The following is a 26,178-nucleotide window of genomic DNA, read 5'->3' on the forward strand; positions in this document are numbered from 1 at the left end:
GAGGGCACAGCTCAGCTCCAGGACCAGTTGCCGTTGCTATTTGCAGGGGGCGCAGCCCACCATCCCTTGCAGGAGTCGACCTGGCAACCTTGTGGTTGAGAGGACACGCTCCACCAACTGAGCCATCAGGGAGGCAGCTCAGCTCAAGGTTCCATGTGCAATCTTTAGTTGCAGAGGGCGCTGCTCACCATCCCTTGTGGGACTTGAGGAGTTGAACAGGCAACCTTGTGGTTGAGAGCCCACTGGCCCATGTGGGAATCCAACTTGCAGCCTTCGGGGTTAGGTGCATGGAGCTCCAACAACCTGAGCCACCGGGCCAGCCCAGAGCATCTATTACTTTTGACAAATAGGAGAAGTATTTTATTTTACCAATCAGTCTATAGAAGTCTTTACATATATACTCAGGCTTTCCACTAAGGTGGCTCTAATAAACTGAAATGGAATCCATGTCTTAGGCCTTTGCAAGGCTTGTTTACACTCCACACAGAAACTCCAACACAGAAAATGACAATCCTCCTTTACTGGATGTAACAGATGTTGCCAGCTCTGACCCAACCCTCACCCTCTTAGCACAGCTTTTCCATGTGGGATCTAAACCTCTCAAGATGCACTGGACCACTGCTAGGCTGCTCTCCCGGGCCACCACCCACATCCCAATTCTTCCTGGTTGATTTTATGGCCTGTGCATTAGGAAGGGGTCAGAGAAGGGGTACAGTTCACCCAGGGAAGGGCTTGCAGGCTTGATCACCCCTCCAGCTTCTCCATCCACACAGTGCCAGACCCGCAGAGGCTCTCAGGTGGGGCAGACGAAGGACAGGAGGAGGTCCACTTCATTGCCGACGATGAGCCGCCCTGGGTGGATGTTGTCGGGCACGGCCAGGCTAGAGGTCATTTCCCAGGCGTCCACAAAGGCCACACGGAGGTCGGCAAAGGCAGCTCGGAGGAGCCGGTTCACCTGCAGGGTGAACCAGTCGCTGCCATATACGGTCTTGTAGCCAGTGTTGGCCAGTTTGATGACCACGAGAGTGCGGGGCTCCCGGGCCAGCAGCGCAGCCACAGCTGCCCGGATCCCTGCCAGCCGTCGTGCAAAGATGGACGGAGGGAAGGTGGTGAAGTGGGCGCCCAGCCCCAGCACCACCACGGTGTGGGGACCCCCTGCCAGGCCCCCCAGCTCTCGGGCTACAGAGTGCAGGGAGGCCACTGGTGTGCGGGCGGAGCGCAGGGGCCAGCTGTGGGCCCGCCAGTGTAGCACTATGTTCCGAGCGGTCTCCACGGCCATCAGGGGCCCCGTCTGGTATGTGGCGTGCAGATCCATGGGCTTTAGGGCTGTGGAGAGGAAGAGAGAGGAGGCCTAGGAGTGAGTATAGGACTGTATACCATCCTCTTGTACAAATGAAATTTCTAGTCCCATATCCCAGGGCATAAGCATTCTGGCTCTAAACCCTAATGCTTACCCGCCCCACCCCCCAGTTTTCAAGGTTGCCAAGGATCTCACTATCATCCATCCTAACTCCTATTCAGTTTGCTCTTATTTCTCTAAGACATTTGACTTCTCCATGCTGAGTGACCTCTTCCAGAATCCTCTCTTTCTTGCCTTAACACTACATTATCCCATTTTTTTCTACCATTCTGGTCATTCTTTGCTCAATTGTCAGTTTCATATTTTCTTTGCATTCTGTAAATGTGGTATTCCCTAAAATTCTATCACTGTCATCCACTTTTCTTTACCATCTTCCCTTTGGGGAATTCATTCACTGCTACGTCCTCAGTTTCTCTCTAAGATCTGATGGCTTCCTGAGCTTTGATTCCACACTTCCAATTGCCCGGGCAATATTTTCTCTCTAATGGCCACCATGGTCTTGAATATTTTGTACATTGCCTGGATAGATGAATCTATCATTTTAGCACACATAAATCTCTCTCTATGTCCTGTACTTCCCCCTACTGTCCCACACCAGTCAGCTATTGTTTTGGTGACTTTCCAATGTTTTGTTGTTTTTTTCTTAGCTCTCCCTGGGGAGGCCGTTAGCCATATTTAATACCTCTCGGTGTCTCAGTCTGAACTCAAATAATTCACCAAGTCTCATTCATTATTCATTTTAAGGTTTCTTATGTGCAACTCATGCATCCACCTTTAGTTTAGACTCTTAGTAACTCTTGGCTGCATTCATCTAGCAATATCTTACAGGTACAAATTGGCACTGTTCTGGGTACAATGGTGAGAAAGAGACAGACATCCTTGCCCTCATGGAGATCACTGTTTCTTGGGAGAGAGAGATTTCCTGATGGAGAAGGGAGGTTGGAAATTTTGAGGAACTGAAAGGAGGCTGGTGCTCCTGCTGCATAATGAATGGCACGAGGTGAGGTTAAGATACAGGCAAGGTCTGGTCACGCAGTTCCTTATAGATCATGTTAATGATTTTGATTTTTGCCTCAAGTAAATTTAAAGTGAAGGTAAATAGCATGATCCAATTTACATTTTAAAAAGCTTTTGCTTGCTTCTTTGTGAAAATCTGGGGTGAAATGGGGAGCCTGGTTTAAAGGACTCTGTGATAGGCTTGGCAATGGTCAAGGATGAGGAGAAATAGGGATAAAAGCAAGAGGGTGACATTTATATATATATATATATATATATATATATATATATATATATATATATACACACACACACACACACATATATATATTATTATATCTGTAATTTTTTTTCTTTTGGTAGCTAAATTTTTCCAACTTTGTAGAAGTATAATCAACAAATACAAATTACCTATATTTAAGGTGCACAACAGGATGTCTGAGAGGATTACCACAGTTAAACTAATTAACATATTTATCACCTTACTGTTACCATTTTGTATGTGTGATGAGAACACTTAAGATCTACCTTTTTACAACTTTCAAATGTACAATACAGAATTGTTGACTTCAGTCACCATGCTTTCATTAGATCTCCAGAACTTACTCATCCTGAATAACTGAAACAGATATATTTTTGATGGAGAGTAGACAGGATCAGATAACTGGAAGCTGGCATTACAAAACAGGAGGTATTAGTGAGTTCCAGGTTTCCAGTTTTAGCAGTTGGGAGATAATGCTATATGTTACCTTTTGCAAACGGTGCACTGTGAGACTTGGCCCACATACCCTGATGAAGACAATTTTAAAAAGTAATTTTAAAAGTTTTTTAAAATTCTAAGAGAAGAATGACAGAATGGAGATCCAAGAGATTAGAGTTGATTCTTAACTGGGGTTATTTGTGAGTAAAGACACCAGAGATAGGAATACCTTCTGCTTTTGGCTGAGACCCCAAAAGACTGACCTGGGATCATTTTCCAATCCATGGAATTCACTGAAAGGCAGATATGTATTCTGGAGGCTTTGAGGGGTGGAACTTAGCATCCTCCAAAGGGGGAAAACCTAGTGTAACATTTCCTGTACTGGGCTAGAAACAGAAGAACTTCACTATGGATGGTGGTGTGTACTGTACTCTGAGGGATTATCTCACATGCAAGTTTAGATGGCTCACAAAACTTCCAACCTTGTTTCTAAACTGTAAGCACTCTTCTTAGATGTCTTCCAGAATGAAAACCCTCTTCAACATAAAATAACATTGCGTTAGGTCTTACATTATACACAGAAGTATTTTGTCAAATAAAACATCCAGAAAACAATACAATATCCCAAGACACTTCAAGAGGCAAAACAAAATAAGCTAAATGCATAGAGACAATAGACAACAGAAAGAAGCCATGGGGACTCCAGATACTGGAATTATCAGCCACAAACTGTAAAGCAACTATGCTCACTATGTTCAAGGGAATCAATGTCTAATTTGAAAATCTCAGCAATGAACCAGAACTGTAAAAGAGATATTGAAGATTTGAAAAAGAATCATCTAGAAATTATGGAAGTGAAAAATACAGTAACTACAATTTAGAACCAATAGGTGGGTTTAATAGCAGATTGGACACAACAAGAGAAAAGTAGTGAGTTGATACACAGATTGGAAAGAAAGACCCAGAATGAGTGAAGAGGGAAATAGATGAAAAGCACAGAAGAGAGGGAAGCTACAGAGAAGAGAGTGAGAAAAATAGAGCACAATTTAATTGGAGTCTCAGAGAAAACGATGAAAAAGAAGAAGAGATAATATTTGAAGAGACTGTGGCTGAGAATTTCCCAGAAACAATTAAAAACATAATGAAAGGTATCGATCTACTGTTTCAAAGATCCCAACAAAGCCAAAGTAGAATTTGTTGAAAAATCCATATCTAATCACATTTGATTGAAAATATAAAAAAAAATCAAACGAAAAATAACTGAAGACAAAAATTACCAATGCCAGGAATAGAATAGAGGCTACCACTAGACTCTGCAGACATCAAAGTATAATAAGGGAGTAGTACAAACAACTCTACACACACAATTTTGACATCTTAGATGAAATGGACCAATTTACTAAAAAGCACAAATTATTACAACTCACCTGATATGTAATAGATAATTGGAATAGCACTATAACCATTAAGAGAAATGTCAGAAACTTAACCAAATGCAATGTGTGTACCTTGCTTGACAGTAGCAGAAAAAAGATAAAGCATGCAAACAGTTACCAAAGAAAGTTGATACAGACCTTCAGGCAACTAGGAATAAGAAAATTTTCTTCATAATGATAAAAAGTTCAATTTTCCAGGAATTTGTAATAACTCTAAATAGCTATGCATCTAATAATATAGCATTAAATAAATAAATAAGGCAAATTTCAAAATTCACATGGAAAAGTGGGAAAAATCACAATCATTCTGGGAGATTTTTATACATGTCTCTTAATAACTGGTAAAGTAAATAGACCACAATTAGTAATGATGTAAAGATTTGAACAACATGATTTAAAAACCATCCCTATTTACACACTGAAACTATCAATTCCAGAATACCTATGTGGAATATTTAGAAAATTGATTGTATACTGATCCAAAAAGTGAGTTTTCATCAAATCTCAAAATATTTCAAAATTTAAAAATATGTCCTCTGGTCACAATGCAATTACATTAGCAATCAATAACTAAAATAGTATTAACCGAAAGATATAGCATGTTCAAACATCTCAGTTGTAACCACATTGAACTGCAGGTTCAATATAATCACAATTAAAATCACAACAGGAAAAAGTTTTTTTTTGAATTCCACAAGTTGATTAAAAGAGTCATATGGCAGAACAAAGGGCCAAAACAAAGGCCAAGGCTCTTTTAAAAAAGAGTAGAAATGGAGGTCCTGTCCACCAGAAATCCAAAATTATTACAACACTATAGTAATAGAGACTGGGTGGTATTGGTGCTGAGACAAGCAAATAGATTCACTAAACAGAATAGAGATCCCCCAAACAGACATACATAAGGACACCTGCTTCATGACGAAGATGCCCTGCAGAGCTATGGGGGAAAGATGGCTTCTCAGTCAGCAGTGCCAGGTCAGTCAGATACCCCAATATCCAAACTCAAAAAAAAATAAAAAATAAAAAGGTGTTCTCTCATGACTAATCAGAAAAATTCACATGAAAACCACATAAGCCACTACTACACACCCATAATTTTTGTCAAATATTAAAAAATGATAATATCGAACGCTGGCAAGAATGTGGAACAACAAGAACCGCTGGTGAAAGAGTAAACTGGTAGAACCACTTTTTAATAATTGGTAGAATCCAAAAAGTCTAAAGATACACCTATTCTCTGATCATCAAAATAATCACCAGGTGACATCCAACAAAAACACAAACTCATGTGGACTTATAGTGACATGTACAAGAACATTTCTAGCAGCATTTTTCATGATAGTCCTATCAACAGTAGAATGTAAAAATATAGTGTGATATAATCATACAACTAAATACCATGTAGCAGTGAAAATGAATGAGCGACAATCCCATGAAAGAATATAGATGAATCTTAAATACAAAAAAAAAACCAGACACAACAGAAATCATAGTGTATGTTTTCATTTATATGAAGTTGGAAATCAGGCAAAATTCATCTTGTACATTGTTTAGCAATACCTAATAAGTTGGCAGAACTATAAAGAAAAACAAGGGCTTAAATACTAGAACAGAATAAAGATTTCTAGAATAATGGGAGAAGAGAGATTTATAACTCGGAGGAGACATGGTACCAGGAAGGCTTCTGGAGTGAGATTCTCATTCTCTTTCTTAATGGAGGTGGAGGTTATATGAGTGATCATTTTATAACAATAGAAACTGTTTTACGCATTTTCTATGTTATATTTTATAATAAAATTTTTAATAAAATTATGCACACTGATTAATATACAAGGTCTATCAATTAATTTCACAAATCTGCCACCTGTGCTTATATTGGAAGCACCACACAAACAGCTCGGTAAGGTTTCCTACCCTTGGTATGTCAATATCTCACAGATGTGTTCGTGTCGATATGTGACGGTGTCTTGTTGAGTGGCATTCATTATTGTTGTTGTGTGTTTTTGTGCCGTCGTGAGAATGTCTGAGCTTGAATTAGAGCAATGAACAAACGTTAAATTTCTTGTAAACTTGGCAAGAGTGGAAGTGAAATCAGGGACATGCTAGTCCAAATTTATGGAGATAATACCATGAAGAAAACAACAGTGTACAAATGGACTAAAAGTTTTTTTTGAGGGCAGAGAACACGTCACTGATGATGAGAGGTCAGGGCGGCCAGTAACGAGCAGAACTGATGAAAACATTGCAAAAATTGTCTAATTGTGCGTCAAAATCATCGACTGACTTGGAGAAGCATAGTAGACCAAGTAAACATCAATAAAGAAACAGTTAGGAAACTCTGAAGTGAAAATCTTGGCATGAGAAAAGTGTGTGCAAAAATGGTCTTGAAGGAGCTCACTGATGAACAAAAGCAAAGGAGAGTTGAAGTTTGCCAAGACCTTTTGGAGAGGCAAGAAGATGTTTTCGGCTGTGTTATTACTGGTGATAAAAAATGGATGTACCAATACGACCCTGAAACGAAGCATCTAAGTGCACAACGGAAGTCAGCCAATTCTCCATGACCAAAAAGTACACTCAGTCTAAATCAAAATTCGAAACAATGTTGCTAACCTTTTTTGATATCAGAGGGATTATTCATTATGAATTTATACCAACTGGACAAACAGTTAACCAAGTTTACTATTTGGAAGTGCTAAAAAGGCATTGAAAAAGTTAAGACAACCTGAACTTTTCACCAACAATTCATGGCTCTTGCATCACGACATTGCACCAGCTCATGCCACACTGACTGTGAGTAAGTTGTAGCTGGTAAACAGATCATTGTATTGGAACATCCTCCCTACTCACCTTACCTGGCCCCCATTGACTTTTTTTTACCTGAAGATAAAGGAAATATTGAAAGGAAGACATTTTGATGACATTCAGGACATCAAGATTAATACAACCACAGCTCTGATGGCCATTCCAGAAAAAGAGTCCCAAAATTCCTTTGAAGGGTGGACTAGGCACTGGCATCAGTGCGTAGCTTCCCAAGGGGAGCACTTCAAAGGTGACCGCAGTGCTATTCAGCAATGAGGTATGTAGCACTTTTCCTGGATGAGTTCGCCAACTAAATTGTCTGTTCTCATATGCTGATGGGAATGTGAGGGAAATTATGCTGTTGAGAGGGAAGGTGATTTAGGAGGAAGGAGAGAAATTGGCAGAGAGATGTCCTTGAATGGGCAAGAGGGGAGGAGACCTAGAACTGAAGTGGAAGGAGCATGGAGAGTTCATTTTCAAAAACAGGTGGCAATACAGAGAATACTAGCACAGATGCTGGTAAGAGAGGAAATGTGGTGGTGGAAATCTGGAATTTCACTTCTGATTGCTTTGTTTTGTTAAGAAAATATGAGGGTCAGCAGCTGACCATGAGGATGAAGGTTTCGGGAAAGGAGAAGCTGTGACATCGTCAACAAGGCCGGGGGTTCGGTCGTCCAGGACAGTGGCTCTCCAACTTCGGTGCCCATCAGCATCACCTGGAGACTTGTTGAAACACAGACTGAGCATCTCCCCAGAATTTCTGATTCAGTAGGTCTGGGATGGGTCCTGAGAAGTTGTGTTTCTAACAAGCTCTCAGGTGATGCCAATGCAGCTGGTCTGGGGACCACGTTTGAGAACTGCTGGGATTACTGTGCAACATTAGTGCATCCTAGAGGTTTGTGGTCATGATTTCAAGTGAACAGTCAGCATGGTGGAGTGAAACTACCTCAGACGCATCTTTCCTGACCATTTATCTATCTTCCTCTGCCTCACCATCTTCTACTTTCACAGTATTTTTTCTCACAGAACTTTTCACTATCTGTGACTTGTTTCTGAGTCTTTCCATTAGCGTTTATGCACAACAAAACTGGAATATTAGTAGTTTTGTTGTTGGTCACTGTTATGTTGTCATAACATAGAACAGTGCCTGAATATCACAGGTGCTCAATAAATATTTATCAATGAAAAACAAGAAAGGATGGAAGGAAGGAAGGAAGGAAGGAAGGAAGGAAGGAAGGAAGGAAGGAAGGAAGGAAGGAAAGAAAAAAGGAACGAAGAGGAGAGACAGGAAAAACAAATTACCACACAAGCAACTAAATTATCGTATTAGTTTTGACTATTAATAGAAAAATATTTACATAATTATAAATATAAACACAGTTCACTGATATGTCTAAAATTAACATAAATGCAATGGAAAAGTGGGAAGGGGAGGCTAGCTAGGAGCTTACCACCATATTTTCTTTTCCTGATGACTGTATTTCCCAAATTCTCTGTTTGGACCATGACTAGGTTGTAGTCATTGGAACGTGAGCAGTAAAGATGTATGCCACTTCCATGCCTGGACATAAAACACTCACAAAATTCTCTGTTCTCTCTCCCTCTCCCTTTTCCTCTCTTTCTCTGTCTCTTTCTCATCATCAGTGGGTTGGGTACAGAGGATCCAGTAGTGATCTCAGGAGGCCCCAGGGGACAGTGGACACATAGGATGAAAGGAACCTGGGTTCTAGAGTCACCGCTCTGAGGACAACAGTGTGGAAGCCTGCTCCCAAACACTGGACTTTGGCTGAGTCCAACTTCAAGCTACTGAAATTCTAGGGTTATTTTTATTTCAGCAAAAAAGAGAAATGTCAAAAATGGACCCATTAGTAATAACTAGTGTATCAGTCAAGGTTCAATCAGGAAAAAGAAATCACACATTAGTTTGAACAGGGAACATTAATGTGAAGAATTATTAACTATAATAGGGGAAAGAGAATTCTAAAGAATACTATAATGATGAGGAACAGAACCTGAATTCTGGAATAATTCTTTAGCTTACTAATGTGCTCTAAAGTAGTATCATTCTGCTCTTTATTCCTTCTTCAGAGTTTTTAAAGGATACTTTCATTTGCAAAATATCTAGTTGGTTCTTTGCAATATACAAGGAATTCAAAGTAACATATACCTTGATTAAAATACAATTGACCTCAGGAGGGATCCAAGTTTCCCTTCCCACTTGGTAGCAACATGGCATGAAACAGGTGGAGTGAAGAAATGCCAGTTGGTCCTGTGCTTGCCCGCCCCGGTGTCAGTAGGGCAAAGTGTGGAGCTAAACGTAAACTTGTACCTTCACCCGGTGGCAACAAGGCCGTGGAATTGGTGCTCCATGTTCACTGGGGTGGCATCAGCCGGACCCAAAAGGGAGCTGAACATACACCTGGACCCGCATGCTACACCTACGCAGGGTAAGTACTGGCTGAAAAGAACAAAGGTGAAATAGGACCCAAAGTCTCAAAGCATAATACCCACAATGTCCAGTAAACAACAGAAAATCGTTCATCATACCAACAATCACAATATTCACAAATTTGAATAAGAAAAGACTATTATAAAGTGTCAACACCAAGATTACTCAGATGTTGGAATTATCTGACAAGGATTTTTAAAGCAGCCAACATAAAAAATGCTCCAATAGCCAGTATGAACACTACATAACTATTAGTATAGCTAAAATTTAAAATACCGACTTTTCCAAGTATGGGTGACAATATAGAGCAACTGAGAGTCCTATCCAGTGATGGTGGAAACATAAAGTGCTATAGCAAGTTTGGACAAGTTTGGCAGTTTCTTACAAAATTAAACATATACCTACCATATGATCTAGACATTCCATATTAAGGTATGTACTCAAGAGAAATGAAAGCACATGCCCATACAGACACTTGTGCACAAATATTCATGGCAGCTTTATTTGTAATACCTAAAAACTGGAAACAACCCAAATGTCCATCAACAGATGAACGGATAAATAATGGTATATCCATCCATACAATGGAATACTACACAACAACAAATGGGGAACGAACTATTGCCACATTCAGAAATGTGAATGAATTTCAATAAAATTATGCTGAGTGAAAGAAGCCACACACAGAAAAGAGTACACATTGTATGCTTCCATTTATATGAAGTTCTAGCAAATGCAAACTAAGCTAAAAAGACAGAAAGCAGATGTGTCGGTTGCCTGGGGACAGAGAAGGGTAAAAGGGAGGGATTAGCAAGGACTACCAGGAAAGCTTTCTGTGTGGTGGATCTGTTAATTGTCTTATGTGTGGACATTGTTTTCCAGATGTACATACTCGTATGTTATAACTTATCAAGCTGTCCACCATAAATATATGCTGTTTATGACTTGTCAGTTACACCTCAATAAACTGTTTAAAATGAAGGGGAACCTCAAATTAGGCCTAGTGACTGAGTGTGAAGATATGGTACATTTCTAAACTTTGTAGGAAGACAGGATTGTATCTGCACTACCCACCCGAGATTGGAGATAATATGTTTAAGTGGACTTTCCTCACACACCTGGTAAGTAAGGGCCACAATTAGCCGGTTGCTAACTTCACAAAAGAGTTCACAGAGATTATGACCACTGAATAGTGGGCCAAGTCCAACAGGCATTCAGGCTAGCTCTGCTGTTCTACCTTCCCACTCAGGTATCTTCAAGACTTGTAGTAACTTTGGAGTAGGTACTAGATGCTAGGACATAATTTTATTTAAAATAACCACTATAGATGCTAAGTGTTTATTTTTCTTTTCTAAATGAGAGGTTATTCACAAGTTCTTTCTGTGATAATTTTCTGTTTTCCATTAATCTTGACTTTTTAGAAAAATGGCACACATGGAAGATTTGAGATTGGATTAAATTAACTTTGGAGGGTCTGAGAAAATGACGCTCATTCAGCAAAAGTCACTCAGGTTTTAGGTGCTAAGAGAACCATAGCTCTATCAGCTGCTGGTCAAGACACAACAGTGAGGCAAAGGAACGAAAGAGAGAAAAGAGAGGAGGAGAGGGGAAGGGATGGAAAAAGGAGGGAGGAAGAAATTGAGGAAGATAGGGTACAAAAATCTGAACTTTATTTCTCTCTTGTTAATTTTACTTAAGACAGAAAATGCGGATTTTATTTAAAAACTAAATTGGGGCCTCTTTTTGTATTATCAGAAATTGTATTATTTGAAAGTTTTTTTTTAGTGCTGTCATATGAGTTCATTACATAACTTCTGGTCAACCAAACTGGAAAGGAAGCTTGGTGATGATAATTACATTCTCCAAGCTCTGATTCCTTTGCTCATTTGCCCTTGGAAAATTCCCAGGGTACTGCCCCAACCTCTGCAAACATAGAAGTCTTATCTCGCAAAGCCCTCCCTGTTCACCTCTTCCTTCATGAGGCTCCAGGTGTCCTGCCCTCTCCCCTCAGGGCCACTCACAGGGCACTTTGTCACGCAGATACTCCCACCACTGCCGAAGCGTGGAGTCTCCCATCATGTGGACAACGTGGCCAGCCAGGCAGCCCAGGATGCTGTCAACAGTGGGGAAGGAGCGGCTGGAGCAGGACAGCGAGTGCCACACTTCTTGGTGGTAGAAGCCAGAGGGTTTTGTGGCCGGGAGCCCAGGATGGCACAGGGGCCGTGGGGACAGGGCTACAGGAAAGGGGAAAACAGAATACAGCTAACGTTTATAAATTACAAAATGCCAGGTGCTCCTCTATGCTCTTTACATGCATTATATTATTTCATTTACTCTTTGACAAAAATCCATGAAGTAGTATTCTTATCTTCATTAACAAGTGGGGACACTGAGGTCCTGAATTACTAATCAATTTACCCATCAGCAAGAATAGTGACTGGCAGAGATAGCATTTTAACCCCAAAAGTCTGACTTTATGGCCCATGTTACTAACCACTATGCTATACTGTCCTATCGGGGGGCTGGGGCTCAACTCCCAATCAAGGAATAAAACCCCTCCAAGTCTATTACCCACCCAAACCCCAGCATATGCCAGCCCCACTCACCCAGGCTGCTGTCCCCTGGGGCTGCCATTCTGACCTGGATTGGAGAAATGCCCTGAGGGAGCTCGATGTCTGTCACTTTCCTGGAGAAACACCAAAAGTGAGCATTGAGGGAGGGTGACCAGGTGAAAGCTGGAGACCAGTATGAGCATATGATGGTTGACTTGTGATTTCTACTCTAAGTCCAAAGAGTTTGAGGTAATTACAATACAATTAGCACGTTCAGACTGTGAAGCAATTACAATGAAGAGTCCAAAAATAATGGAAGGAAGAGAAAATCATATCAAGAATCTGGACCTTCTGCAATCAATCTACACTTTGTCTCTCAGTCTAATAACAGTCCAGCTAATGAAAGAACATCGAATCTGGGTTGCGTAGCTCTCCTTTTCTGATAAATGGAGGTACACAAGCATGCCAGGAAAGACAAACATCCTGGCACTAAATTCTGGAAGAAACACAAAGCAGAATAATTTTTTGTTATGTGAAAACTCACAAAGAGCACCGTGTGGAATAACCAGGCTAATATCAACATTCGTAAATCATGTTGCTAGTATATACCCTTGATATGATGTGATGAAAATGTAAATTTATCTCTGTGATGTTCCTCCTCCAAGCTCATAATCCACCTCTAATTACACCAAAAACATCAGATAAATTTCAACACAGAGGAATACTACAATACGTGTATAATTAACCAATGCTCCTCAAAACTGTCAAGGTCAAAAAAGACTTCATCAAAATGGTGGCGTGAGGTGAGCCTCTGTAAATCTCCCTTGGAATTTACAACCAATCGAACAACTATAACTCCACAAAGGACTCCCTGCACAGCAAACAGGCAAGACGAAGAGGCCCACTACTGAATTCACCTAAAGGTGGGGTAATTCCGCGAGTGGGGGAAGAGGGAAGGGAGAAGTGCGGAGACGGAGCGCGCGGGCGCAGGACGCAGACCTAGCTCAGTGCTGCAAGCTCGCTGCATCCCAGAACTACTGCAGCTGCAGGACAGGGAAGAACTCGGACTACTAGGGCTCTGCTTATGGCCCACAGGGCTGAGGGGGCAGCATATAACACGGCTGAACCCAACGCTCACGGCAGAGACCTCAGAGAAGAGACTGAGGGAAGAAGGCTGAAAACGGTGGTTTAAGTCCTCACTGCTGCAGAGAACTGAAGCCTGAGGCACTGAGACTAGCTGCCCCCTCCTGGCCCTCCCAGAGCTCACCCCCCGACCCCACCTGCCTGGTGCTAGAAGCGGAACAGTAGCAGTGTCAGATCAAAACAACAGAATATTTGCTTTTCTGGGAACTGTGGACCGCAGACACAGATTCACAGCCCAACTAGTTCTGGCAAAGGGGAGGGAGCTGTGGAAACAGGACTGGCTGTGGTGATGGTCACTGCTATTGCTCTGGGCCACCTCTCAAAACTCACCCCGTCCCTGGCCACACCTATCTGGGCAGATCCCTGCAGGAGTAAACAGTACTGCTGAAACATATGGGTTCTGAATCTGGTGCAGGAAGAGCTTTGGAACTTCAGAAGCTCTCCGCATACCTACCAGGACACTGTGCCCTGTGACCAAGGCAAACTATTAATAGAGGAGAAGCCCATCTCCCAGGGAATCCCCCCATTGTGTGAGAAGCTGGAAGAGTGCAGAGAAAATATAGCACTACCGTGTGAGAGAGAAAAACAAGGATGCAGTCTCAGAGGAAATAAAACAGTCTAACCACAAGTACTAGAAAAGAAACGAAAGACCTCTTTCTATAAACCTGCTGCAGAAGCCACTCCTGTAGCTATCTAGGAAGAGAAATAATAAATCAGTAATTGCCATGAATAACCAAGGCAACAACACAGCTCAGGAAGAAAGAGAAAAGTCTCCAGAAAAGGAACTTAACGATATGGAAATATGTGACTTAAATGACAGAGAACTCAAGATTGCAGTTCTGAAAAAACTCAACAAGAGGCAAGAAAACACAGATAGGCAGTTAAATGAACTCAGAAACACAATCAAAGAACAGCGTGAGCATTTTATGAAAGAGATTGAAATTTTAAAAAAGAATCAAATAGAATTTCTGGAGATTAAGAACTCAATAGAAGAAATTAAGAATGAAATAACCAACTTAGGTAGTAGAGTTGACCAGATGGAGGAAAGAATCAGTGACATCGAAGATAGAAACCTGGAAATTACACAGATGGAAGAAGAAAGAGACTTGAGACTGAAAAGAAATGAAAGAACTCTACAAGAACTTTCTGACTCCATCAGAAAGCAATATAAGAATAATGGGCATACCAGAAAGAGAAGAAAGAGAAGGGAACAGAGAATATATTCAAATTGTTGATGATAACTTCCCAAACTTGTGGACAGAACTGGATTCAAGAATCCAAGAAGTAAATAGAACACCTAATTACCTCAATCCCAACAGGCCTTCTCCAAGGCACATTGTATTGAAGCTGTCTACAATCAACGACAAAGAAAGAATCCTCAAGGCAGCCAGGGAAAAGAAGACAGTAACCTACAAAGGAAAGCCCATTAGATTATCATCAGATTTTTCAGCAGAAACTCTACAAGCCAGGAGGGAGTGGAACCAAATATTCAAACTATTGAAAGAGAGAAATTATGAACCAAGAATAACATATCCAGCAAAGGTATCCTTTAGATATGAAGGAGGAATAAAGACCATTCTAGACATACAGAAGCTCAGGGAATTTATTAATACGCAACCTGCACTACAAGAAATACTAAAGGAGGCTATTCGACCACCATCAACAGGGACAATTTGTGGCAAACAAAAAAAAAAAAAAGGGGGGGGAGAGTAAAGGCCTGAATCGGAATATGGGAATAGAGAAAGTAAGCATGCTGAAGAAAATGGAATACTCTAAATATCAGACTTTCTTTGACATAAACTTAAGGGTAACCACTCAAAAAAAATCCAGAACTGAAATATATACTGTAATAAAGAAGAAATAGAGTGAAACATGATAGAATACCACGACACAGAAATAATAGACAACAACAAAAAGGCAAAGAAACAATGGAGACACAGCCTTACCAGAAAACTAAAGATAGAATGATAGGAAATCCTCACATATCAATAATCACCCTAAATGTAAATGGACTGAACTCACCAATAAAAAGGCACAGAGTAGCAGATTGGATCAAAAAACTAAACCAAACCATATGCTGTCTCCAAGAGACACATCTCAGCTACAAGGACAAGCATAGACTCAAAGTGAAAGGGTGGAAATTGACACTCCAAGCAAATGGTACCCAGAGAAAATTAGGTGTAGCCTTAATGATATCAGATGAAACAGACTTCAGGGTGAAGAAGATAACAAGAGACAAATTTGGACATTTCATAATGGTAAAGGGGATTATACAACAAGAAGACATATGAGTCATCAATATTTATGCCCCCAATCAGGGAGCACCGAACTATACCAAGCAACTACTAACAGAACTAAAGGGAGAAATTAACCAAAACACAATTATACTAGGGGACTTAAACACATCATTGACAACTATGGATTGATCATCCAAACAGAAAATAAATAACGAAATAGTAGCCCTAAATCATACATTAGATGAAATGGACATAATTGACATATTTAGAACACTTCATCCTAAAACATCAATCTACACATTCTTTTCTAGTGTACATGGAACATTCTCAAGGATAGACCATATATTGGGACATAAAATCAGCCGCAGCAAATTTAAGAAGATTGAAATCATACCAAGCGTATTCTCTGATCACAAGGCTTTGAAATTGGATATCACTGCAAAAAGAAAGCAGGAAAAAACACAAATACATGGAGATTAAACAATATACTTTTAAAGAACGACTGGGTCAAAGAAGAAATTAGAGGAGAGATCAAAAGATACATAGAAACAAATGACAATGAAAATATATCCAACCAAAATTTTTGGGATGCAGCGAAAGCAGTTTTAAGAGGGAAATTTATGTCATTGCAGGCCTATCTGAAGAAACAAGAAAACTCCCAAATAAATAACCTCATGTTACACCTTAAAGGACTAGAAAAAGAAGAACAAGTGAAACTGAAGGTCTGCAGAAGAAAGGAAATAACAAAAAGTAGAGCAGAAACAAATGAAATAGAGAATAAAAAAAGACAATAGAAAAAATTAATGCGACAAAGAGCTGGTTCTTTGAAAAGATTAACAAAATTGACAAACCCTTGGCTAGACTCACTAAGATAGAAAGAGAGAAGACACTCATTAACAAAGTCAGAAATGAAAAAGGGGAAGTTATCACGGACACCACAGAAATACAAAGGATCATCCAAGAATACTGTGAAGGACTATATGCCACCAAATTCAATAACCTAGAAGAAATGGACAAGTACTTAGAAACACATAGACTTCCAAGGTTAACCATGAAGAACTGGAAAATCTAAACAGACCAATCACCAGTAACAAAATTGAATCAGTCATCCAAAACCTTCCCAAAGCAAAAGTCCTGCACCAGATGTCTTCACTAGTGAATTCTACCAAACCTTCAAAGAGGATCTAGTACCAATCCTGCTCAAACTCTTCCAAAAATTGAAGAAGACACAGTACTCCCTAACTCATTTTATGAGGCCAACATTACCCTGATACCAAAACCTGGTAAGAACACAAAAAAAGAAAACTACAGACCAATATCTCAGATGAATACAGCCGCAATAGTCCTAAACAAAATTTTAGGAAATCAAATACAACAATGCATTAAAAAAATTATTCATCACGACCAAGTGGGGTTCATCCCCGGGGCACAAGGATGGTTCAATATACGCAAATCCATCAATGTGGTACATCAGATAAACAAAATAAAGGACAAAAATCATACGATTATATCAATTGATGCAGAAAAAGCATTTGACAAGATACAACATCCATTTATGATTAAAAAGTTAATAAGATAGGTATAGAAGGAAAATAGCTTAACATAATAAAGGCCATATATGACAAGCCCTCAGCTAATCTCATAATTAATGGTGAAAAACTGAACCCCTTTGCTCTACGTTCAGGAACATGACAGGGCTGTCCCCTATCACCTCTGCATTTCAACATAGTGTTGGAAGTCCTTGTCAGAGCAATCAGGCAAGAGAAAGAAATAAGAGGCATCCAAATTGGGAATTAAGAAGTTAAATTGTCACTCTTTGCAGATGACACGATGCTATATATAGAAAACCCTAAAGACGCCACCAAAAAGCTATTACAAACAATCAACGTATACAGTAAAGTTGCCGGCTACAAAATCAACGTACAAAAGTCCATTGCATTCCTATATGGTAACATTGAAATCTCAGAAAAAGAAATACAAAGAACAATTCCTTTTGCAATTGCAGCAAAAAGAATAAAATACCTAGGAATGAACTTAACCAAGGATGTGAAAGACCTATATGCTGAAAACTGTAAGACATTTTTGGAAGAAATTGAAGAAGACACAAAGAAATCGAAAGACATTCCGTGCTCATGGATTGGAAGAATCAACATAGTTAAAATGGCCATATTACCCAAAGCAATATACAGATTTAATGCCATCCCCATCAAAATACCAATGGCATTTTTTAAAGAAATAGAACAAAAAATCATCAGATTAGTTTGGAACCACAAAAGACCCGAAAACCAAAGCAATCTTAAGAAAAAAGAACAATAATGGAGGTAATACACTCCCTGACTTTCGCTTGTACTACAAGGCTACAATCATCAAAACAGCATGGTATTGGCAAAAAAACAGACACATAGACCAATGGAATAGAATCGAGAACCCAGAAATAAAACCACATAAATATGGACAGATAATTTTTGACAAAGAAGCTAAAAACATACAATGGAAGAAAGACAGCCTCTTCAATTTATGTTGCTGGGAGAATTGGATAACCACGTGCAAAACAATGAAACTTGACTGCTATTTGTCACCATGTACCAAAGTTATTTCAAAATGGATCAAAGACTTAAGCATAAGACCTGACACAATAAACTGCATAGAAGAAAACATAGGTACTAAACTTATGGACCTTGGGTTCAAAGAGCATTTTATGAATTTGACTCCAAAGGCAATGGAAGTAAAAGCTAAAATAAACGAATGGGACTACATGAAACTTAAAAGCTTCTGCACAGCAAAAGAAACCATTGACAAAATAAAGAGCCAACCTACTGAACGGGAGAAGATTTTTGCAAACAGTGCCTCTGATATGGGGCTAATATCCAAAATATACAAGGAACTCATGAAACTTAACAACAAAAAAACAAACAACCCAATTGAAAAACGAGCAGAGGACCTAAAGTGACATTTCTCCAAAGAGGACATACAAATGGCAAATAGACATATGAAAAAATGCTCAACATCACTAATCATCAAAGAAATGCAAATAAAAACCACAATGAGATATCACCTCACCCCAGTCAGCATGGCTATCATCAACAAGACAAATAGTAACAAGTGTTGGAGAGGCTGTGGAGAAAAAGAACCCTCAGACACTGCTGGTGGGAATGCAGACTGGTGCAGCCGTTATGGGAGGCAGTGTGGACGTTCCTCATAAAATTACGAATAGAATTACCGTATGACCCAGCAATCCCTCTCCTGGGTATCTAACCCAAAAAATCTGAAAACATTTATCCATAAAGACACGTGTGCTCCAATGTTCATTGCGGCTTTGTTTATGGTGGCCAAGACATGGAAACAACCAAAATGTCCTTCGATAGATGAATGGATAAAGAAGTTGTGGTATATATACACAATGGAATACTATTCGACAGTAAGAAAAGATGATATAAGAACATTTGTGACAACATGGATGGATCTTGAGAGTATGATGCTAAGCGAAATAAGTCAGAGAGAGAAAACAGAGAACCATATGATTTTACTGATATGTGGTATATAAACCAAAAGCAACAAAAGAACAAGACAAACAAATGAGAATCAAAAACTCATAGACACAGGCATTAGTTTAATGGTTACCAGAGGCTAAGGGGAGCGGGGAGTGGGTGATGAGGATAAGGGGGATCAAATATATGGTGATATAAGGAGAACTGACTTTGGGGGGTGAGCACACAATGAGATTTATAGATAATGTAATAGAGAATTGTACACCTGAAATCTATGTAATTTTACTAACAATTGTCACCCCAATAAATTTTTTTAAAAAAGCTGTCAAGGTCATCAACAACAGGAAAAGTATGAGAAAATGTCACAGCCAAGAAAAGCCTTGGGAGACATGACAACTAGATATAATATGGTATTCTGGATTGGATCCTGGAACAGAAAAAGGACATTAGAATAAAACTAAGGAAAGCTAAATAAACCATGGATTTTACCTAATAATAATGTATCAATATTGGTTTTTTAATTGTAAGAGATATAACACACTACTGTAAGATGTTAATGATAGGAAAATTGTGTGGGAAAGTGGGTATGAGAACTCTGCACAATCTGCTCGATTTTGTAAATCAAAACCATAAACTCTGGTAATAAGAAAATTCCAACAATTCCACACACAGGTGTTTATCTAAGAGAAATGAAAATATTTGCCCACAAAATTGTTTTAGGCAAAAATTGTTAAAGTTGCGCAATTGACAGCAACTTTATTCATAATAGTCAAAATCTGGAAACAACTCAAATGTTCATCAAGAGGTAAAAGGATAAACAAACTGTGGTCTATCCATACAATGGAACACCATTCATTAATAAAAAGGAGAAAATTACTGATATGCAACAATATGGATGACTCTCAAAAAACATTTTACTGAGCAAAAGAAGTCAGATACAAGAGTACAAACTGCATGATTCTATTTTTATGCAATTCTAGAAAAGGCAAAACTAACATATACTTTCAGAAAGGAAACCAGTGTTTGCCTGGGCTTGGGGTGGGTGAGGGAACTTGACTGTGAAGGGACACAAGGGAATCTTCAGAGATGGTGGAAATATTCTGTATCTTGACTGTAGCGACAGTTAAACAGGTGTACACTTTTATAAGAACTCATTGACTTGCACATTTGTAACAAATACATTTCATTGTATATAAATTACATCTCAATAAACTATATTTAAATTTTTTATCAAAACAAAAAATTCAGACAATAGGATTATGAGCTGCTGAGTAGTCTATAATTAAATAAATAGCTATTAAGAATACATATTTGTAGCACGAATGTATGCGTGAACTGCTGTCTCTAAAATTGATGGGCTAGAGTTCCACTGAGGCAGGAAATGCTGTTGGGTGATCTTTTTGTGTGTTTCCACCTACCTGTCTCTCCCAGTCCTCAAAGCTGAGCTTGGCCCCTTACCTGTCTTTCTTCCTTCACTTCCCAAGGCAGGGGAGAGAGGGGCAGGGGCAACATGTTAATTTACAGGAGCTTTCTCAACATTAACTCCGTTACCAGAAAATATGTCAACCGGCACCCATCCTGACCTCCTACTCGCCCCATTTTGGAGAAGAGGTGCCACTGTACCCTAATGCTACCTCCTTCTGCAGCTTTTAGATTGCACCACTTTCTTTCCTCCTCCTCCTCCTCCTTCTTTTTTGCACCATCTTCAACTTCTGCCCCCCAGTTCTTTTTCCCGAGAATATAAACATAATCACATCTGCTGCACTGAATGAAGCACCTCTTCCACTACCTCTCCCTGTATCTACAACTCAGTCAGGTTCCTTTCCTTCAAAGGACAACTTCTTGAAAGACTCATCTGACCTTGTTATCTGCCTTATTTTTCTACTTTTTATGCACATTGTTAAAGTTACTTTATTATGTAGTCAACATCCAGCTCTAGAGGATCTTAACATTTAGCCAGGTTTGAACTAGATCTCTCTTTAGATAGAAATAAATAAATCACTAAATAAAAAATGTTGGGGAGTGTGCAGAAAAACTGAAACTCTAAGACGTTGTTGGTGGGAATGTAAAATGGTATGGCCACTCTAGAAAACAGTTTGGCAGTTTCTTATAAAATTAAATATCCACTAATTACATAACCCAGCAATTGCACACAGACATTTATTCCAGAGAAGTGAAAACATGTTCTCATAAAAATCTAAGTATGAATATTTATGGAAGCTTTACTTACAATAGTCAAAAACTGGAAACAACCCAAATGTCCTCAATGGATGAATATTTAAAAACACTGATATGATGAAATACCAGGCTGCCACAAAAAGGGATGCATTATTGATGTATGCAATAACTATTTTCTATTGTAAGTACTAATTCTGTGTCAATTATGTGTGCTACAGGTATAATCTCCCAGCTTATATCTTGACTTAAACTATGTTTACGGAACTTTTGGTCATGGAGAAGTTTTTAATTTATATATCACCCCATTATGAATATTTTCTTTTATGATTTATGCCTTTTGTTATGTCTAAAATAATATTTTCCTAATCCAAAATCATAAAGGTGTTTTCTGCTATTACCTTACTAAGTTTTAAGGTTGATTTTTCACATTCAGGTCTTTAATCGTCCTGACCTTGATCTTTATGTATATACATTGAGGTTCAGATCTAGTTATATTCTTTTCTGTTTATTTCTGTTCAATGCATTCCCCATTGTTTCGAATGCCTATTATGTTTAGGTAAAGTTACTTATCTTCATGGATCTAGTCTTTTCTATGATTTATTCAACTACGCCTAAACAAATGCCACATTCCATGTCAAGAGACTATTTCACACACCAAAAAAAACATTGAAATATAAAGAGATGAAAAGGGGTACGCCATGCAAATTCTAAGCAAGTGAAAGCTCTTCTAGCAATATTCATAGTGTAAAAATTAGGACTTAAGACAACAAGCAAGAAAGTAACATAAATAATTTACCATTAACATAAAACAATCACAAAATTGAATGTATTTAACAACAGAGCCTAGAAATATCTAAAATGAAAACTTCCTGAATTAAGATGAGAAACAGTCAAATCTACAAACCTACAAACACAATATACTACATTTATGTCTGAAACTAATAGACTAAGCAGACAAAAAAATAGTGAAGATATATGTGTTTGGAATAAAAAACTTAACAAGCTAAATCAAATAGGTTCAGAATTTCATTCTGAAGAAATAGAGAATACAAATGGTTTTCAAGGAAATATAGAACACAGACAAAAAGTTTAGTCATCTGTTGGGTCACAAATAAATTCTCAATAAATTTCAAAGAATAGATATTAGAAACCATACTTTTAGTCATAATGCAAATAAGTTAAGAAAAAATACAAAGATGCCCAACTCCCTACCCTATATCTAGAAACTAAAAATAATTCCTAAATAATTCATGACTTAAGAAGGAAATCACTGTAGAAATTATAAAACATGTCATACTGAATAAAATGAAGCTCCCATATACAAGATTTGGAGAATACAGCTAAAACTATACTCAGAGGGAAAATTTATAGTCTTAACTATAAATTTTATCCCATATAAAGAGGATTGATGTATTGGTTAATTGTCCTGAATCATGAAATTAGAAAAAGGAAATAAATCTTAAAAGAAATAGAAGCAACAAATATTAAAGTTACCAACGGAAACAATTAAAATAGAATGGAGACTTAATTTTCCTGGTCATATAGCAGACCCAAGTATTCACAACAAAAATACACTGAGAACAACTAAAAATTCGGACAAAAAGGTTTTCTTAAAAATATATTTTTAAATGGGTTTTTAAATAATTAAAAAGCTAACGAAGTAAAGAATCTTCAGATGAAAAGATAAGTGTAGGCAGGAATTTGGAGAAATGAATGACGCATTCAAGCCACTTTTGCCCTGAGGTGATTCACACTGCCTTGAATATTTCATTTCTTATCATTCCTGGAGAATTCCAGGAAATCAACTGTAATCTTCCTAAATGGATATCCAGACCAGTTTTTTGTGATATATACTGTGTTTTCCCAAAAATAAGACCTAGCCTGACAACCAGCTCTAATGCATCTTTTGGAGCAAAAATTAATATAAGACCTGGTCTTATTTTATGATAATAGAAGACTGAGTATTATATAATGTAATTAATATGATATGATATGATATGATATGATATGATATATGATATGATATGATATGATATGATATGATATGATATGATATGATATGATATGATATGATATGATATAATGCCGGGTCTTATATTAATTTTTGCTACAAAAGACACATTAGAGTTGATTGTCCAGCTAGGTCTTATTTTTGGGGAAACAGGGTATCTATCTGTGTAGAAAAGTCTGTCACATAACGGTGCTAAAAAAGCATGTGTTGAATGAGAGTAAGAATAAATGAGGGTGTAACTTGGGGAGGGCCATTAGATCACAGGGACAATATTCAAAAGGCAGGATGTGGCTTAGGGTGGGGCCGGCATCCCACATTCTGGGTTTTCTTACCACGACAGCAGGGCCTCATCCTGTGGTGTAGTCACTTTCAGGTAACGCCCACTTGAGTGCCCAACTAAAGAGCTGCAAGGCAGGGTAGAGGGTCGAGCACAGAACCAGAGCTCACCCGAATCCACATCCCTGTACTGGCAGGTAGGCCCTCTTGTTCCAGTTGACTGGGGGTCAACATTGCAAATGACAGTCTCTTCAGTTCCTGTGGGGCCCCGAAAGTAGCCCATAAAATCAACTGTGGCCCTTTTCTCTGTCCAGATTCTTCGCAGAACCCCAACTGCCTCGCTGGAGTGGATCAGGCGCACCTGTACTTGGGCCTTCCCAGCCCAGAGCAGGGGGAAGGACAGCAAGTATGTGCCGTTCTCCAGATCCTGGACATCCCCAGGGAGCCCAGCCTTCAAGTCAGGCCCCAACAGCTGAGCCCGAAACAGATCCCCACCGTGGGTCTTGAGTCGGCCCCGGTGGTCTCTGGCGATAAGGATGGCCTCCAGGGAGCCTCTCAGGGCATAGCTGGTCTGGGCAGGACCCCTCAGGTGGTAGGTGGAGGCCTGGGGGCTGGTGGAGGCCAAAAAGTCCCCCTCATCTCCTGGGGTCAGAGGCCAGTACAGGAGGTGGGTGAGGTTGGCCAGCTCCTGGGGGAGAGAGTCCAAGAGGGAGGGAGATGCTGTGGACTCAGAGGCAGATTGAGAGGCAGGGCGGGGTGCGGGGGGCCGAGGGACGGTGCTGTCAGGCCAAGACATCTTGAAATAGAGGACCTGTGGGTAGAGAAAGGAGACTCTATCAGTGGTTTGTGTTTCCCTCACTTTCTTCTGGGCAGGAGCTGTCCACTCACCAAAGCTAGTCCCCCCTGCCAGGAGTCCTATCCTGCCTGCACCAGGCTGTCTGTCACTCATCAGCCTCGTGTCTGAGTCATTACCACATTCATCTTGTGTGAAGGTGAAGTTATGTCTCTGGATCTCAACTGTCTCCTTATCTCAGCCTTATTCCCTCTACTACCACCTTCCCCACACCCCCACCCACCCCCTCGCCACAACGTACACAGAGATAAGTACAGGTCTGCATGCAACTGTCACATCTATAGCTTTCCTCATGCCTCACAAGTCCTGCTTTCCTTCCAGAACCTGTCATTCTGATTAAGTGTCCTCTTTTTTCTTCCTAGTCCCTCTCTCCCACCATCTCCACCCTAGATTTCCAACAGAGTTGTGGGTGAGCAAGCCCATTCCTCAATGCTGCTGAGGGTTATAGAAGAAGGAGGTTAGACCATCCCCTAGGGAACTCCCTCTCTAATTGGACTCTGATTCAACTACAGAAACCATTGGAAAAGTGAGAAGCTGTAGAAAGGCACAGACACAGGTGTGAGTTTGAAAAAGGACTGAGATATGGCAGATTCTTTTCTAGGAAGAAATGGTGTTTGCTACAACAAAGAGTGTCCTCCGGGGGCTCAGAGCTCTCTTGTATCATATTCTGAGAAACACAACACCACAAATACAAACCAGAGAAGTGTGAGGATGCAAACAGGAAGAGCAGTAGAGAGAAGCAATGTTCTGTGTAATGGAGGGTGGTAACAGATGTGAGAGAAAGCCTGTGCACCTGGCCTATCAGATACTGGCCTACACCCACCATAGTCCCCTCTGCTCAGACAAGTGTTATTCAGACAAGACAAGTCTCAAAATCCATGGTAGCACATGGAGGGTGTGTTTGAGGCTGCAGTGTCTGATTTGATCGCTGGAGGAGAAACACTCACAGGACTGGCTCATCTCTGGGCTGGAGAGGAGCAGGAATGAACATCACAGAGTCTGGGCTCCAACTCCACTACTGTGTGGTTCCTTGGGATGCTTGGCCCACAGAGGCCCGTGGCATCTTGGGGGGAAGTATGAGGTTGGACAATTAAGTTGCAAACTCATCCTAGAAAAAGTGCTACGTTCCTCATTGTTGAACATCACTACGGTTACCTTCGAATACTCCCCTTCGGAAGCTATACCGACACCAGCGCCTAGTCCACCCTTCAAAGCCATTTTGGAACTCTTTTTCTGAAATGGCCATCAGAGCTCTTGTTGTATTACTCTTGATGTCCTGTATGTCATCAAAATGTCTTCCTTTCAATATTTATTTCCTTTTCTTCGGGTAAAGAAAGAAGTCATTGGGGGCCAGATCAGGTGAGTAGGGAGGGTGTTCCAATACAGTTATTTGTTTACTGGCTAAAACTCCCTCACAGATGGTGCCATGTGAACTGGTGCATTGTCGTGATGCAAGAGCCATGAATTATTGGTGATAAGTTCAGGTTGTCTAACTTTTTCACACAGCCTTTTCAGCACTTCCAAATCGTAAACCTAGTTAACTGTTTGTCCAGTTGGTACAAATTCATAATGAGTAATCGCTCTGATAACAAAAAAGGTTAACAACATCGTTGCAACAAATTTGCGAGCTTAATTGTCAGATGTTGTATACCTGGTAAGGTGTCTGATCCTTGTGGAGCCTGTTCACAGGCCCTCATCCT

General features: G+C 39.8%; 1 protein-coding gene across 7 annotated transcripts in view; it reads right to left on the minus strand.

Moving 5' to 3' along the window:
• Nucleotides 1-500: 500 nt before the first annotated feature.
• LOC109439778 (NXPE family member 3-like) overlaps nt 501-26,178 on the minus strand; it is a 73,162-nt gene continuing 47,484 nt past the window's right edge. For all 7 annotated transcript variants that reach the window (XM_088796732.1, XM_088796728.1, XM_088796731.1 and 4 more), the window contains 4 exons: nt 23,682-24,436; nt 12,347-12,426; nt 11,762-11,974; nt 501-1,326 (listed from right to left, as the gene is read on the minus strand). In XM_088796732.1, the coding sequence (XP_088652858.1) occupies nt 794-1,326; nt 11,762-11,974; nt 12,347-12,426; nt 23,682-24,421 (1,566 nt within the window). In that variant the 5' untranslated portion in view covers nt 24,422-24,436 and the 3' untranslated portion in view covers nt 501-793. The remainder of the gene's footprint in view (nt 1,327-11,761; nt 11,975-12,346; nt 12,427-23,681; nt 24,437-26,178) is intronic.

Source organism: Rhinolophus sinicus, chromosome 3 (assembly GCF_057876585.1).
Source record: "Rhinolophus sinicus isolate RSI-liver-muscle chromosome 3, RSI-T2T, whole genome shotgun sequence".
NCBI classification, from domain to species: Eukaryota; Metazoa; Chordata; class Mammalia; order Chiroptera; family Rhinolophidae; genus Rhinolophus; species Rhinolophus sinicus.